This window comes from Podarcis gaigeae (genome assembly GCF_964106915.1).
Source record: "Podarcis gaigeae genome assembly, chromosome: 12".
NCBI lineage: Eukaryota > Metazoa > Chordata > Lepidosauria > Squamata > Lacertidae > Podarcis > Podarcis gaigeae.
In genome coordinates, this window is record NC_139688.1 from 16,528,943 (window position 1) to 16,545,649 (window position 16,707).

Genomic DNA, 16,707 nt, shown 5'->3' on the forward strand with positions numbered 1-16,707 from the left:
GTAGCCCTCCCTATTTCATTAGATGGTACCCTGGTCTATTATCCTCTCTGGAAAAGTGGAAGTCGAAAACTGAACAGCAAGAAACACTGGTTTGGACACGCTGCACAGTGTTGGGCTGAATGAAGTTAACTTTTGTATCCATTGCAGAAATGACCTACAATGTGTATCTAAACTAGGGCATAGTAATTCAAAAACTATGTCTTTTTTGTTTTGAATGACAGATCAAAGAAATCAGCTGGGGAGATGTTGGAGGTTGGACTGGCCAAGGCGGGTCAATTCTTGGCACAAAACGGTAATGTGATCTTTCATATTAATATCTTTGAGAAAACTGACTTTCACACACACATGTGTGTGTGTAATTTAGTGTGAAGATTTATATACAGACTTGATGCAACAGTCAATAAAGGGGATTTTTTTGTGAACATTGCTAATGCAGACTTTGGAAGATCATAGGGGCTGCAGAGCGAGAGAAGAGGACTGTGAAGTCCCAGTTCTTGAGCAGATCTGCTTATACAACATTGGATTCTGCCTTTTAGTTTTAATTAATGCTTATTATAAAAAGGAAGAGAAGACTTGCTTAATGGTGTGATAGAAGGAGCTTCTATAACTTGATCCTGAAATTTAAATGTTTTTACCTCTGCATGTATTACAGATATTGTAAAGGGGAAAATAGAAATTTTTTTAAAGAACGTAATTGATTTTCAGTTACATTTTTATGAGGCATAAAGTGTGTGTAGGTCGGACAATGTCAACCAGTCATCACAGGAAGCAAAGGCTTTTCACAAAGCTATAACGTAATAGTTTAGAGATTGGGTGTAACCTTCGAAGCTAAGATGTGGAAAAACACTTAGTGTAAAAAATTATAGTCTCTTTTAATCATATAGCCTTAAGTGCCCTGCAAAAAGCTTTTTAAATAGAGATGTGTATATATTTTAGTGCACTCCCTGGAAAGTATTTGGAGAAGATTGCAGAACAAATGCGAACTCATAACATCAATGCCCTCCTGGTAATTGGTGGATTTGAGGTATGTCACTTTGTTTTGTTTCCCTTGTAAATTCTTATTAAATGAGCATGTAATAGCTGAAGTATTGTAGTCAAGGATGAATGCTAGAATTTAGATTGCAGTAAGACCAGCAAGATTATTTAATTTAAACCTAACCAATCAGTTCACAAGGTTTCAATATGTTAAATGTCTAGATACTAACTAAGTTACATTACAGTTATGTAGTAGGAGTTGGAACTCTATGCGGGGTTTCTATTTTCATGTTTCTTATTACGCTTAGAATTATGCAGTGGGTATTTTTTTTAATGAATTGCACTTAATTAATCTTCCCACAGCATGGTGCCAATTCTGAAAGCCAAACTCCTGTTCAGGAGTCCAACTTCCCTAAACATGGCTTTCATAATCCTGTTATTTAATCAACATTATTGAAATACTGATGTCATCCATGTAGAATTGGGGGTGGAGACCTTAAATTTGTAAGATTTTAATTCTCTGTGTTATACAAAACTTGGAGGAATGCTTAGATGTATTTACAGTATTATGCTTGTCTGTTGTCTTATATATTCTGTGTTGGCCTTTCCTAGTGTGTCTCTGTGGCTGGCAATAGATAGTCGTTTTCAAGTGTGTTGAGAGAGAGGCTTCACTTCCCATCTAGTACACATTTGTTTCTGTTCTACTAACATCTGTAGTGAAACAGAATTTTGAAGCATTGCGAAAGCCTGTTTACCAAATGTGTCATGAGCGGTGATTCCCTCTTTCAAATCACTTTTGACTCTCTGGAAAAAAAGCAAACAAACCACTATTTCCAGCATGTGTGTGTTTGTGATACAGTAATCAAATCCCTCTGCCCAAACCCCATCCATGTTGCAAGCCTTGTCCTCTTGTTGTCTCCTCTAATTCTGCATTCGTTACCACATGTGCCCATCAGGCCTACTTGGGACTTTTGGAACTGTCCGCTGCCCGGGAGAAATTTGACGAGTTCTGTATTCCCATGGTTATGGTTCCTGCAACCGTATCCAACAATGTACCGGGTTCTGATTTCAGCATTGGTGCAGACACTGCTCTGAACACTATCACTGATGTAAGTTTCTCTTCTCTTGGTGCATGCTCACTAACATAGCTATCCCAGGTGCTGCTGACCACGGCTGGAGCTGGAGACTTTTGTGAACCAGAACGCCCCCAAAATATGATTGAGGCAGAAACTAGGTGTAAATACATGTGTGTGCATGCACACACATACAGAGAATTTTTTTTTTATTAGCCCATCAATTTCAGAAAGTTTGAAAACTACATTTTTACTTGATTCATTCATACAAAAACTATATCGCACCTTTCCAAAAATTTGATCTTCAAGGTTTTTTACAAATACTTAAAACAATGTAAAAACATATATAATAATGGATCCAGTCAGAAAATAGCAGCAAAGACAGATAACCATTAAAAGCTCAGAGTTAATTTGGCATCTAAAAGATTGTAATTATGAATTTGGGTGAATGGTTTTAGTTAATCATCACTCTTTGGCTATTTACTCTCTGAGGATAGAAAGAAGTCTGTTTATTTCCATCACACCTCCAATGTGCTTGTGCACATCTGTGTGACTTGAATTCATGGCTAGCATGCTCAGGATTTCTGACGGAGGATTTACCTTTTTAAATAGAATTTTCTAGATTATTGCAAAGCAGATTGCTGTCGCAACACTGAAAAATAAATGCACAGGTGCTTCTCCATCTCCAAAGGCACTTGGTGTAAATTTTCCTCAAGCAGCCTCTTTTCTCCATTCTGTTTGGCAAACTGCTCTTTCTGGTGCCTCCAAAGCATTTTATGATTTGTCATAAATCTGCTTTTACATGTGTTGAAAGGCAGAGCATCCCTCAGCAACATGCAATGGGCTATATAAATCTTTAAAGAACCCTGTAAAATTTACATGTTTGATTGTAACAGGTTTCATAGGTGCAAACCTGCTTTATTAGATGCAAAAAAAAAAAAAAAAGAGACATCGAGAGCTCAAAGCAGTTCTGCTTTTTCCTGCTGATGTCATTCTTGGCAATTAAAGTTTTCTTCCTCACAAGACACTTAACATATTTCCAGTTCTGGTACATAACATTCTCCACCTCTAGTTTTATAGGCAAACTAAGGTGAGTAATGGTCTCCTGCATGTTTCTTGTTATCCTCTCTGCTTCATGGATTTTCTTGGGACCTGTAGATCACTTTTCTGAAAGAAATGGTTGCTCCTTCTTTTGCATTATACTTAAAATGCAGATGTCAGCAAGTTGGACTAGACTGTAGGTAGATGGTTGTTTCTACATTTCTTTCAGTAGAAGCTGAACCATCTTAGAATCGCTGTGGCTTCTATACGAGGGAAGCATTGTGGCTGGTTTAGCATTTATTTTCTTTGGTCAGTAGTTCTCAAATGGTATTCCGGTGGTGGTAAGGAAGAGAGGTGTCTCACCACTGTGATCTTCTGCTACCACATTCAGCCACTGAGGATTATGGAATGCATACTCCATTTCCAACAGGTACAGCTTGCTCCACACAGGAACTGACCATGTGCCCTAAAGATACCTCAGAATCCCCTGCAACCTGGAAGATGTTGACGAAGAAAGGAAGTTCTAAAAACACTGGCATATATATTGCTTCCAGATGGAGGTTTAGCTTTCAAGCTTTTATTTTTGCCTTGGGCTTCTGCCCATCAGGCTGCCGCCTGTCGTCCAAAGACAGGAAGTGCAACATAGTTGAGAATTGCAATTCTGTTACCTGTTCTCACCTGTCCTTTCCTGTCTTCATCTGAGATTGTTCTCTCCCAGTCCTAACTGTTACATTTGATTTTGTGAGATCTTAACCTGTCTGTCCTTTTGTCCATTTTTCTTCTCTCACCATTCTTTCCCCCTCAGTTTCTCTGTCCTCCATTTTGTTTCCTTTTTTGCTTCCCTCTCTGTCTCCTTTTCTCATTCCCTGCAGCCATCTTGGGCTCAGGAGTGATTGGTTTTGTGCTTTATAAAAAGACAACTCTAGTTTACAGCCACCTCTTTCTGCTGAAATTTTGAAGGAGAACAATGTTCAAGAGGGATGGGAGATTCTGTGTTCAGAGCAAGAAGGTCAAGAAACAAGCAAATTGCCTGTTTAGGAAAGGTGTTGAAGTGTTAACAGAGGATGAAGAGAAGGTAGAACTACTCAACTCCCATTTCAGGAAAAGTTAGACAAATGATATATGGATGGATTTGCAGTCCAGGATAGGTAAGGAAATAGCTGGAGAAGAGAACGCATAACAACTTTAAATAAGTTGATGTCTCCAGGGTCAGATGAAGTACATCCGAAAGTGCTGAAGGGGTTTGGAGAGTTTATTTCAGAACTGCTCTCTGTAATCTTTGAGAATTCTTGGAGAATGTTTGAGAGCCTGGACAGAGACAAATGTACCTATTTTCAAAAAGGGGGGAAAGGTGGATCTAGAAAACCACAGACCAGTTGGCTTGATGCTGATACCTGGCAAAACTCTAGTCTAGAACGTATTATTAACCAGTCCATCTGTGAGCATCTAAAAATGAATGCACTGATTACTAGGAGCTTTCACAGATTTATCAAGAATAAGTCCTGCCACACAACCATCTCTCCTTTAATGATAGAATGACTACTTTGGTAGATCATGGGAATGTCATGGACATAGTATATCTTGATTTCATTTTGTTGGCTGAACAAAACTACTGTTAAGCAGATTCACAACTGGTTGAACACTTGTACCCAGTGCATGCTTCTTACTGGCCCTGCATCAAACTGGGTAGCAGTATAGTGATATGTGTTAGTGTTGGACCTCGACTAGGGAGGCTGGGCTCAATTCCCTATTCAACCACCAGGCTCATTGACAGTGCAAAGGATAGACTATAAACGTGAATAGGTTTTTTACATTTAATTTGCAGATTTATAAATCGCTTCACAACCAAAAGTTAACAAGGATAAAAACAGGATAAAATAAGATAAAATGCAAAAGGCTACACACTCTGTAAACCGAAGACAACAAAAGCATTTCTAAAATCACACAATTAGTAAAATAAAAGGAATGAGTCAGACTTCATGGAAATCCTTCTTAAACACAAATATCTTCATTAGCTGCCCAAATATCAAAATACTCAGGGCATGTCTGATTCCAGTTAGTAACTCATTCCAGAGGGTTGGAGCTGCAACACTAAAAGCCTGCTTTCTAGTGAATACAGTAGAATGCAGGAGTGTAGTTGACAGGCACTGATATTTGGGGAAGGCAATCCTTTAGGTCACTTTGTCCCAAGTTGTTTAGGGCTTTTAATGCTAAAAGTAAATCCTTGACTTGCATATTTGCACCCAGTTCAGTTCCCTCAGCAGATGTTATATGGTGTGAATGGCATGTCAGAGCCAGCTACCTAGTTCTGCACCAGCTGCAGTGGGAGATTTAGTGCCTATACTTCCGGGAGAAACTTCTTTGAGAGGAATGAATGAATAAAATAGAACCACACGGCCAACAACTGAAGATTTTCATCGCTTGATAGAACACTGCTATATAAAAAGTTCAGTTCCGTTAAGTTAGTGGTTGCATCATTCAGAAGTAAGAATTTAAATGCATCTTGTCAGGGATAAATGCATCTTGCAATAGTGCTGCTCTTGACAGGCCTTCACCAATCTGCTTACCTTTTGCTTTGGCCCTCTCACGTGGCCTGTGTTCAGCATTACATGAGAAACTCCCTGTCCCCTTGACTTTGAAGATAGAAGAAGAGTTGTCTCATGTCGTGCTTAGCTTTGGCAAGCCTTGGCCGGCTCCACAGCCTAGTGTGATGATATGGCTGTCCCTAGCCTCTCCGGCATGTACAGAAAACTGGAGAGGAAGATAAGTAGTGCCCACAAATGATGGCCGGCTACTAAGCTGTGCCTAGCTTCTTCCGTGCTCCTAATCCATTTTGAAAGCTGAGTTTGACAAGCAGGGTATAAATAACCTCAATGGTTATTTTCCTCAACCTTTCAGAAAACAAAACCGTTGCTAATTTCCTTTACTACTAAACGACTTCAGTCTCTCTCTGCTTTCCACGTTCTTGCTTGTTTCACCTTTCTACTAACTTCTGCCGATCTTTCTTCTGCACCAATGCAAATCCAGCAACCTGTGGTGGGTCTACATGAGCCAAGCCCTTCTTCAAATCACCAGCTTCGGAAGTCTCTGCACCCTCGGAAAGTCAGACTTTCCATTGCCACGCACAAAGAGCCACTAGCATAACGCCTAATCAGTAACTATGCAAAGCCAGGGCACCAAGCGTGTTGCTTATCATTCCTTGTACCACCACTTCAGGCCTACGATGGCTGTCTGCAGTTATTTGAAGCACGGCCCCGTTTTGAGGAGTTTTGCATTCCTATCTGCATTGTGCCTGCTACTATTAGCAACAATGTGCCCGGCACTGACCTCAGTATCGGTGCTGACACTTCCCTGAACGCCATTGTGGAGGTAAGATGGAAAATACTTAAACCCATGTCAGCAAGATGAAAGAGAAGAAGCTTTTCCCTTTGGTTTTATGGGGATGAATCAAAATTGTGGTTTCAAATTCTGAAGGTCACTGCATCGAAACTCCTGAAATTTAGCCAGGATCCCATGCACCAGATCTCTTCAACAAGATCAGCCCATAAAATGCAGGTGCTGGTGGACAGGAACAAGTAGGATGCGCCATAGGGTTGTGCACAGGAAGAACTCAAAATGCCAAGTTATGCTCCCAACCATCAATCATTTTAGCTCCCTAAATTTTAGTTGCTTTAACTATGCGGTTTTGCAGCAGAAAGGTGGCACGAACATTTAATTGCAACAATTATTATTATTATTATTATTATTATTATTATTATTATTATTATTACTACTACTACTACTACTACTACTACTACTACTCTTACATCGTCATCAGTGATTTTTTAGGGGGGAAAGATGCTGGTACTCACCATGAAGTTGTTACAATAAGTGCCACACTTGTAACATTTGGAGAGAAAAATGGTGCTGGTACTGCATATAAATAATAATAATAGTAGTAATTTATTATTTTTAAATAATAACCCATCTGACTGGGTTTCTCCAGCCACTCTGGGTGGCTTCCAACAAAAAAGTAAAAATACATTAAAACATCAGTCATTAAAAACTTCCCTAAACAGGGTTGCCTTCAGATGTCTTCTAAACATCAGATAGTTATTTATTTCTTTGACATCTAATGGGAGCGCCACTACCGAGAAGGCCCTCTGCTTGAGTACCCCTGGAAAAAGCTACTGTTGTTGTTGTTGTTGTTGTTGTTATTAAAGATACTTCCTTTGTGGTTGCTATCCTCCAGGAATTCAGAAGAGTGTTGTAAGATCAAAACAGAGATGTTAGGAAGGCAGTCTCCTACAGCTGAAAGCAGTGTTCTTCAACCTTTAGTGGATCACAACTCCCATCATCCACAGGCCAAAGATGATGAGAGTTGGGTTTCCAGATCTGGGTGAATTACAAGGTTAAAGAGCACTGATCCTAGAGGCTAGGGCTGCCAGCTGTGCATCAAACTCCCTCCTTATGGAAGAGTAAAGATGAGCCAGCACAAAGAAAGGTGATTTTGATGTTCTAAATAAATGGGCCCCGTGGTGCCGGGTTGGGGGGGGTGCATTCTAGGGACAATCAAAACCATGAGATCTTCTCCAGGTGGAAGAGAAAACTCTGACTTCATAGAGGGCAGTTCTGATGTTGGATTCCCATTGTCTGCAGTGCGAAATTTTCCAATGTCACAGCTCCAGATGGTGATGGGGTGAGAAGGATATGTGTGCTGAGGTCGACCAGAGGAAGGCTGGATGATGATGATGATTTATTGAATTTATATACAGTGGTACCTTGGTTTGCAACCGTTTTGGATTACAACCACATCAAACCCTGAAGCATATGTCCCCTTTTTTATTACAACCCTTTTTTTTTTAATTACAACCCATATTTTTGGGGGGAGGCCCCATTGGCGAAAGCGCACCTTGGGTTACAACCTGTTTTAGTTTACAACTGGACCTCTGGAACAGATTGTGGTTGTAAACCAAGGTATCACTGTACTGCCCCATGCCCGGACGTCTCAGGGCAGTTGGATCTGAAGGACCCAACACTTTGCCACTCCTCCAACTCTTTCAAGCCAGCCCTGAAGCTGGTGTAGCTCAGTCTCTTTTATTTACTTGGAGGGAAATGTTTTGTTCTTGAAACAAAAAAGAAGTAGGGATGTGCCCAAGAGCATTTCCACTCTGCTGCAAGAATCTTTCAGAGCACTGGGTATGCTAGGTGGACCACCTTCAGTTCTCTCCCTTCCCTGCCCAAGACACATGGTCCTATAAAATAGGCAGTTGAAGAAACTGTTAGTTAATATTATGACAATATGTATCACATGTCAGACTATTAAGTTACCCAACTGATTGCTTTAGAAGGTAGTAAAGTGTAAGTAACAATTCTATCTGGATCCATATATTATGGATATAACATCTATAGTATATAGATGTATTATAGTATATAGTATTATAGTATATAACATCTGTTTCCTTGCAAGTTATATACACTTTATTTCCATGAATGGAACAGTGTTTCTAGAATGGGCCTTTCCTGCTTTCCTTTCCTACATTTACCCAAAAAAATAAGATCTGGAAGGTTGGGGGGATATATTGTATTTTGGGGAGGGGGCTGCAGATGAAGGGGAGAGCAGTTGGAAATGGTTGTCTCTCTTATATGTACTGAAGAGCAACTTTGGATCTGGCAGCACAATGTTAGCCATGCTTACTCAGAAGTAAGTCCTGTTTAAGTCAGTGGGACTTATTTCCAAGAATGTGGGGTTAGGATTATAGCTCAAGACCGGATCATTAGAGGGAAAAGACTTGATCTCAGTCATAGCTTATGTTGAAATCTAAGAATCAAGAGGAGCCATGGATTTTTGCTCCAGAAAAACGGCATTTGTAAGATTTTCTGAAAAAACTACTGGTTTTTTTATGCCAAGTTTCACCTAATATTGTGTGAAGCATTGCCGATGACTTGTGGAAATCTCAGAGAAATGTTTTTGAACTAATTATTTTTAGTTCTCATGGTGCATGATAAAAACAAAGCAGTTGTGGTCTGAATGATACTAAAATAACATCCTTAAAGGATGGTGAGCATTTTGGTTTGAAAGTCACTAACAGACTATTCTTTGCTAGACATGCGACCGAATCAAACTGTCGGCAAGTGGAACAAAGCGACGTGTGTTCATCATTGAAACTATGGGCGGTTATTGCGGCTACTTGGCAAATATGGGTGCCCTCGCTGCAGGAGCTGATGCTGCGTACATCTTTGAAGAGAAATTTGATATTCGAGAACTCCAGGTATGCAGATCCTATATTTTACCTATTGGCTACCTCGGGCTCCATTGGGAGGAAGGGCAGAATGTGGACTGAACTCAGTAAGTAATAATATGTAAATTCAATGTCTGTGGAGCAGGTATATCAACAGATGTATCACTGGCTGATGGCTCAGCTCTGTACATGAGAACTCTTGTCTCTTTAATAGAGTTGCTTTAGGGGTGACATAAAGTAATGGGATTTCTGTCTGGCAGGCCACCTTAAGGACAAAGCAAAGGTTAGCAGTAGGCAAATTTACATCACTTGACTCACAGTCATAAATGATGCATTCTTTTTAGGCCAACGTGGAACATTTGACTGAAAAGATGAAAACCAGCATTCAACGTGGTTTGGTGCTGAGGTAAGCTGACTGCTCACTAAAGTGCACTGTAAAAGGAAGTTAATTTGTTGTTGGGATGGTACTTTGGATGGGAAGAGAAGAATGGCAAATGTCACCACTGGAAAGTGCTGTAGTTCATTGACAGAGTGCAGGTTCAATTCCAGAGTGCAGGATCTTGGATGAAAGGAACAGCAGAGACCTTTGCCTGAACTCTTGGGAGAGCTCTTGCCAGTTATAGGAGTATAGGAGTAAGTATAGGAGTAAGCATGGACCAATGGTACCAAATAGTATGGGAAACAGCCTTACTAGAAAAATTAACCAACAAACTAAAACTGACATGGGGACAAATGGAAGAAGACGCCTTCACCCCGGTATGGCTCCCCTTTATCACATACACAGCCCAACAAGACAACGACAAGAATCCACCAACAGCATACGAATCAATATGGCTAACCTGATTCAAAAACACCTACCCGCCCCCTCACACATGTAAACAAAGATCACCACAGCCAATCACAAACAAGCAGCCGCACCCTAGGCCAGCCCCAATTTCTCTCACCACTAAAGGAACACAAGCAAATAGCAAAGAGAACCTGCCCAAAGGACACTGACACAAAACCCCACACATACATTAAGTAAAATAGAAACATTGCCACCCGACCCCACCCCTACCCACCATGGTCCCCTCTACCTCTTCCCCCCTTTTCTTCCCAATGTAACAGTAATGTCTCAACAAATGAAATTGACCTGTAGAAAATGTGGCTTGAAAAAAGAGACATTGCACATATTTTCTAAACCAAAAAAATCTAGAGAGAGATTGAGAGCACCTAGCCTAGTATAGAAAGAGCAGTCTCCACGTCCAAAGGGGGCACCCTTGAAAATTATGTTGGCTGCCAAGTCAGTTCACCCACCCCCATACCCTGGTGAGCTGCTTGTGGTTGGCAGTAGCAGTGTAATAGCCCACCACAAGCAGTGGCAAAGTCCTTGCCATTTGAGATTTCACTCAAGAAATTTTGGAATGGCCAGCAGCTTCCAGCAACCACACAAACTTAAGAAAAGGCCAGACTGGGACTACAATTAGACCCATGGTGTCAGTGCCATACGCCAACACTGAGCCTGATTAAAGGGCAGTTATATATGCTCATTCATTGCCTCTCTCCCTGTCCTCACATTGCAGCTGGACAGCTTTTATTTTTTTTAATGTAGTGTCCTATTTCAGTTTTGAAGGCGATAAGCTGTAGGGATTTGTACTGACAATTCCCTTCAGTCATATTTGCACCACTGTTATTGTTACTTGTTTGAGAGTCAAGTTTAGGAGTACGAAATTCCTTCTGGATTTTGTTTTGCTTGGTTTTGTTCTTTTTAAAAAAGCTCAGGATGTTTGGGTCTGGTCCGTGCCTGGGTGGAAGACTTGGGTTCCATAACGAAAAAAAGGCAGGCTATATATGTAACTCGATAAAATATAAGCCAACCACACTTATGCTTGTGTTGTACAGGAATGAAAATAGTAGCGAGAATTACACAACTGACTTCATTTACCAGCTCTATTCCGAAGAAGGGAAAGGAGTCTTTGACTGCAGAAAGAACGTACTGGGTCACATGCAGCAGGTAGGCCTACCTTACAGATTCTCCAGGATGAAACAGAAGACTTAAAATGCTATTCTAAGTGCTGCAGTTGTGAATGCAGGAGCTGGTTTCATGTTTCCTCCTGGACTAGAAACCGCCCAGGACAAATGCTGCAGGGCACATGGCTTCCAGTGCTTAATTTCTGCGTCCATCACCTGGGACAAAATCTGCCATTGATGCACGTACATCTACATAGCTTGAAAGGAACCTTTTTGCCTACTTCAGGGTTGCAGATAGTATTACATAACAAATAGCTCCATTGGCAGAGTTGTTGTTGTTGTTTAGTCGTTTAGTTGTGTCTGACTCTTTGTGACCCCATGGACCAGAGCACGCCAGGCACTCCTGTCTTCCACTGCCTCCCCCAGTTTGGTCAAACTCATGCTGGTAGCTTTGAGAACACTGTCCAACCATCTCATCCTCTGTTGTCCCCTTCTCCTTGTGCCCTCCATCTTTCCCAACATCAGGGTCTTTTCCAGGTAGTCTCCTTTTCTCATGAGGTAGCCAAAGTATTGGAGCCTCAGCTTCACGATCTGTCCTTCCAGTGAGCGCTCAGGGCTGATTTCCTTAAGAATGGAGAGGTTTGATCTTCTTGCAGTCCATGGGACTCTCAAGAGTCTCCTCCAACACCATAATTCAAAAGCATCAATTCTTCGGCGATCAGCCTTCTTTATGGTCCAGCTCTCACTTCCATACATCACTACTGGGAAAACTGTAGCTTTTACTATACGGACCTTTGTTGGCAAGGTGATGTCTGCTTTTTAAGATGCTGATTGGCAGAGTAGGAGACTCTTAATCTCAGGGTCGTTGGTTTGAGCCCCACGGTGGGTGAAAGTTGCCTGCCTTGCAAGGGGGTTGGACTGGATTGACCTTTGTGGTCCCTTCCAACTCTACAATTCTCTACTTCTAAGTTTAATAGCATTTAACTAGTTTTAATACTAATTCATTGGTAACACCGAGGCATGAAGATATTAGCACTGGGACCACAGCCATTGAATTGAGGTCTTGCAGCTCTGTATGTCAGTACGACTTAAATTATAACTATCTGATGCTGCACAAAGAACTGTATGTAGAAGCAGTCATTTGTTTATGATGCTGCCTTTGTTCAGTGGAGACCAAGTTCACTGCAGGCGCAGGTAATCTTCCAACCTGAATCCCTAGTTGCTGTCCATGACTATGGGCATGCCTCAATTTCTGCCTAAGTGCGAGGCAGGAAGTCTTGTAATTGTTTTGTAACTCCAAACAGAGTCCTAAAACTTCAACTCACTGTTAACATTGAATTTCACAGGGTGGCGCTCCTTCGCCATTTGACAGAAACTTTGGGACAAAAATTTCAGCGAAAGCTGTGCTTTGGCTCTCCAAGAAACTCAAAGAATGCTATCGAAGAGGTAAGGAAATGCTGGTGGCATTAAAAAAATAAAAATTAACTAGTTTAATGTGTCAGTTGCTAACATCAATAGGAAGGTGCCAAACATGTGATACTGAGTCTGTGAGGCACACCTGTTTCTTCTCTCGTATGTTATCACATCTATGAAAAAAGGCTTAGCTGCCCTGTTTTTTTTTTCTCCTTAGCTTGCTGGAAATATTGAAGCCAGGGACTGGTGACTTGTCTGTTTCCAGTAATGGCACCTCATTTGTACAGTGCTCTTCCAGTTTGAAGACTGGAGTCTTGAATCACTGTTGGCCTTTTGAAAGCAGGCTGTGTTTTGATGTGCTTTTACAGGGGAAAGTATCTAATCCTGCTTGACTTTAAAAAAGATTTCATAGTTTATATTGCTTGTAAACTGCTTTGCAGGCCCACTTCAGGGCAGACAGACAGTATAAAATTATTAAAAGGTAATATAGCAAACATTTACAAGCGGCCGTTAATATTTCTTAACCAAGTAGGCCAGCTCCCTTTCTTCTTTTGAAAAGGCATGTTTAAGACCAAGGTTGCATTCTCAAGAATATTTGAGGCTGATAATTCAGAAAACTTAATCCACAATTCTTTATTTACAGGGGCTAAAGTATCCATGCATGTTAGGTATACCTCATGGTATTCTATATATCAAGCCACATTCAAGTGGTTGCAACAGAACTAAGTAAAAATCCGTCACTTACTAAGGAATCCTTTCACTTAACTGACTTCTAATTTTCTGAGCAAAACGTAAGTCTAGACAAGCTTACTCAGGGGGTAAGATCTACCAACTTCTAATGGTACATTAGAACCTGCATAGGATAAGGCTTCAGATTTCTTAGAATATTAGGCAAATTACCAAAGCTTGCCATGATTTGGTCATGCTGATTGATATTTTACTTCAGGGTAGTCAACTTGGTGCCGTCCAGTGTTTTAGACTACAGCTTTCATAATTTCTGGCTGGTTAAGCTGATGGGCATTTTAATTCAAAACATCTGAAAGACACCATGTTGGCTATCCCAGCTCTACTTTTTTTGATTATGACCGATTCCTCAAACTGTGCTAAAATGTGAGTAATCTCAGAATTCCAACCCCAACCCCCCCAAGACTTAAAAGTTCTTGACAATAATTTGTAAAAACATAGGAATGCACCACGTGAGTTACATATATTCTTCCTTTCTTGTTTTGTTTTCTTGGTTGCTGCACGGATCACAGATGAAGGTAACACACTTCATTCTTTTGCAATTTTATCAGGTTTGAGGAACAGTTCTTACTGTAATGTTGAACAATTTCTAACGAAATTAACCATGGCCAGTGAAACCAGTTATTTATCCATTCTCTTTCACTCTAATTACTGATTTGAAAACCATGCCCTCTAACAGTTTCAGTCCCTATTTTTTGTTGTCACTCTTCACTGTAATATTTCAGTTAACCAAATTCAATTAAAAACCCTATGTGGAATTCTTTAACATTTCATTCCCCCCCCCCTACACTATTCCCGTATGTTACTTTTTGTATAGCTAAAAGAAGAAAATGTATGTGTGTTTTTTTTCAAAGGAAGGGTATTTGCCAACACTGAGGACAGTGTTTGTCTCCTGGGAATGCGCCGGAGGAACCTTATTTTCCAGCCTGTGGTTCAACTGAAGGATGAAACAGACTTTGTGTAAGTAAAGACAGTGCAGGGAAAAACACTGGTGTCCACACGAAGATTAGAATTAAGAATTGATATCTCTTTGGGGACAAATGGTAGACTCTAGTTCAACTTTAGACTTGAAGTGCCCTCCCCCACAAAAAACTCCTGGGATTATTGAAAGAATTTCTCTTTTACAAGGACCTGGCAGCGCTGAACCAGACACAATCTTCTTTCACCCCCTTTTTAATCTTTTAATAGCAAATGCTTCCAATGCACTGTTGCTGTTGTGGGTGGTGCCCAGCTATTGGGTAGCATGGCAACTGCTGAATTTTTCAAAAATCTCTTAATCCCTGCATCATCTCTACTGGGCTTTTTGCCCAGCCAAGCTAGGTGCCAAGTCTGAAGCTTGGACTTTAAGAGAAGCAACATGCCCCAGTGGAAGAGCATAAACTTTGCATGTAACATTTTGCTTCTGCGTTATTATTTAGTGGCATCTGTAAAGACCTCAGCCTGAGCCATTTGACTGCTTTGGCTACCTGCACTAGACTAGCCAAGAGTCTCACTGAGCCCATGGTAATGTTGGCAGACTTGCATTAAACTGCTTGTCTAAGCAGCAAAACCAGCAAATTAGAATCTTTGTTTTAATGGAGGAAGGGGAGTGTGTTTCCATGATCTAATGGCTCTCCTATTGCATCGCTTGTGCAAATAGGCAGCTAGTTTATCTGCTGGACACAAGTTGACATGACAGCATGTCACTAGCACTAACTCTCCATATAAACCAGCTATTTATATGAGCAGAGTGACAAGACCCTGTTGCAGAGTTCCTGTGTCTTGTTTCAAGTTGATCAGCACCCTCAGTTGTTGGTGTTCCTTATAGCCTGCATATAAGTTTAAATGAGAACTTCTAAAAACTTTCCCCTTCTTTCTTGCTAAACAGGCACCGAATTCCCCGCGAACAGTGGTGGCTGAAGTTACGGCCTCTGATGAAAATTCTGGCCAAATACAAGACCAGCTATGATGTGTCAGATTCGGGCCAGTTGGAGCATGTGCTCAGACCAAAACAGGCAGAAGCATGAGCCAACAGGTCCAAGGTGTCCTACTGTTAAAAGGTTGCAATAGCTCTCCATTGTGTGTCAACGATGCTTTAGAATACTTGTTGCAGCTTCATTTTGTAACATCTAAGTTATTGTACCAGCACTTTATGTGGAAAAACAAAAAGCCGCCATCACAGACACTCTCTACCTGGTATTGCCCTAGGCTTCTTAAAAAGACACCACACAAAACACCCTAGAGCCTAACTTAACAACAAAAAAACCCCAACTTACCAATGTGTTCCTTACCAATAACCTGTGCAAAAACGGTTCTATGCACTCTGTGTGATGCTATTCATCTCTTGCACTTTTACCAGATAGTGTTTACACTTAAAGAGTATGTTACAGAGGCTTAGTTTTGTGTCAAACTTAAAAAAGGAAACTTATATTTGTCCCCCAACAGAATAAAATACTATATTAAAAGTAAGCTCTGGAGTCATTTGTTCTGTACAACGTGGGACGAGCTTGCTTCATCCTACCCACTGGCTAGAACTTCTCAGGGCTAGCCCATGTTATTGGTACAACCAATGGTGACCAATGGTCAGAGGTGATAGGAGCTGTAGTGTGGCAACATCTAGAAGGTGCCACGTTGGCTAACCTGCACTAGCTGAACGTGCTCTTAAAAGGAAAAAAACCATTGGATTTCAAGGCCTGCAAATACAAGGCAATTTCTTGCCTGTGTAGCAAGTTTTTTATGTAGTGCAACCAAATTCAGTCCAGCTGCTTGGGTATCTAAGGAGCAAGAGTAAAAGTAGCAAGTGCAAGATTATGATTTTTCTCTGCTGTAATTGCAAAGAAAGACCCCAGCTTCAAAACTAATGTTTGCCACAACCCCTGCAGTGGCTTGGATTCCAAAGCAGATGTAAAGCTAGCTTGTTAGATCTGCTCTAGAAGAAAAAAGACTTCTCCCTATGCTTAGAGCCCTCAATCGGGGTGGAGTTAGCAGAGCAGCCACATGGTACCCAAGTAGGCTGGGGCCAAGGAACAAGACAGCTGGAATGCATCCTCATGCGTAAAATCACCACCTGCTTGAGTTGCATATATATTAAGATGGTAGGAGCAACCCTGTATTCAAAATATGAGTGCTTCTGCCAGTACATCTTTTACTACCTAAAACACCAGGGAAGAAAGGAGTAACCTCTCGCCAACTACGTCACTAAACAAAATGGGGCAGGCACAGACTTGCCTTCTGCTGTGATGTCTCTAAAGATGAGCTACCTGATGCGGGAAGAAGAAGTCCCATGACAAGATACTAAGCAGATCAACTCA

General features: G+C 41.0%; 1 protein-coding gene across 4 annotated transcripts in view; it reads left to right on the forward strand.

The window, feature by feature from the left end:
• Positions 1-15,865, forward strand: part of PFKP (phosphofructokinase, platelet) — a 59,030-nt gene extending 43,165 nt beyond the window's left edge. Inside the window, exons 15-24 of one of the 4 annotated variants that reach the window (XM_083704747.1) lie at positions 222-292; positions 937-1,024; positions 1,932-2,084; positions 6,306-6,458; positions 9,176-9,340; positions 9,655-9,716; positions 11,192-11,303; positions 12,607-12,706; positions 14,272-14,377; positions 15,285-15,865. In XM_083704747.1, coding sequence (XP_083560873.1) covers positions 222-292; positions 937-1,024; positions 1,932-2,084; positions 6,306-6,458; positions 9,176-9,340; positions 9,655-9,716; positions 11,192-11,303; positions 12,607-12,706; positions 14,272-14,377; positions 15,285-15,423 — 1,149 coding nt within the window. In that variant the 3' untranslated portion in view covers positions 15,424-15,865. Of the gene's footprint in view, positions 1-221; positions 293-936; positions 1,025-1,931; positions 2,085-6,305; positions 6,459-9,175; positions 9,341-9,654; positions 9,717-11,191; positions 11,304-12,606; positions 12,707-13,316; positions 13,877-14,271; positions 14,378-15,284 lie in introns of those variants that run through there. The other 3 variants (XM_083704744.1, XM_083704745.1, XM_083704746.1) reach the window with 3 other exon arrangements.
• The last annotated feature ends 842 nt before the right edge of the window (positions 15,866-16,707 follow it).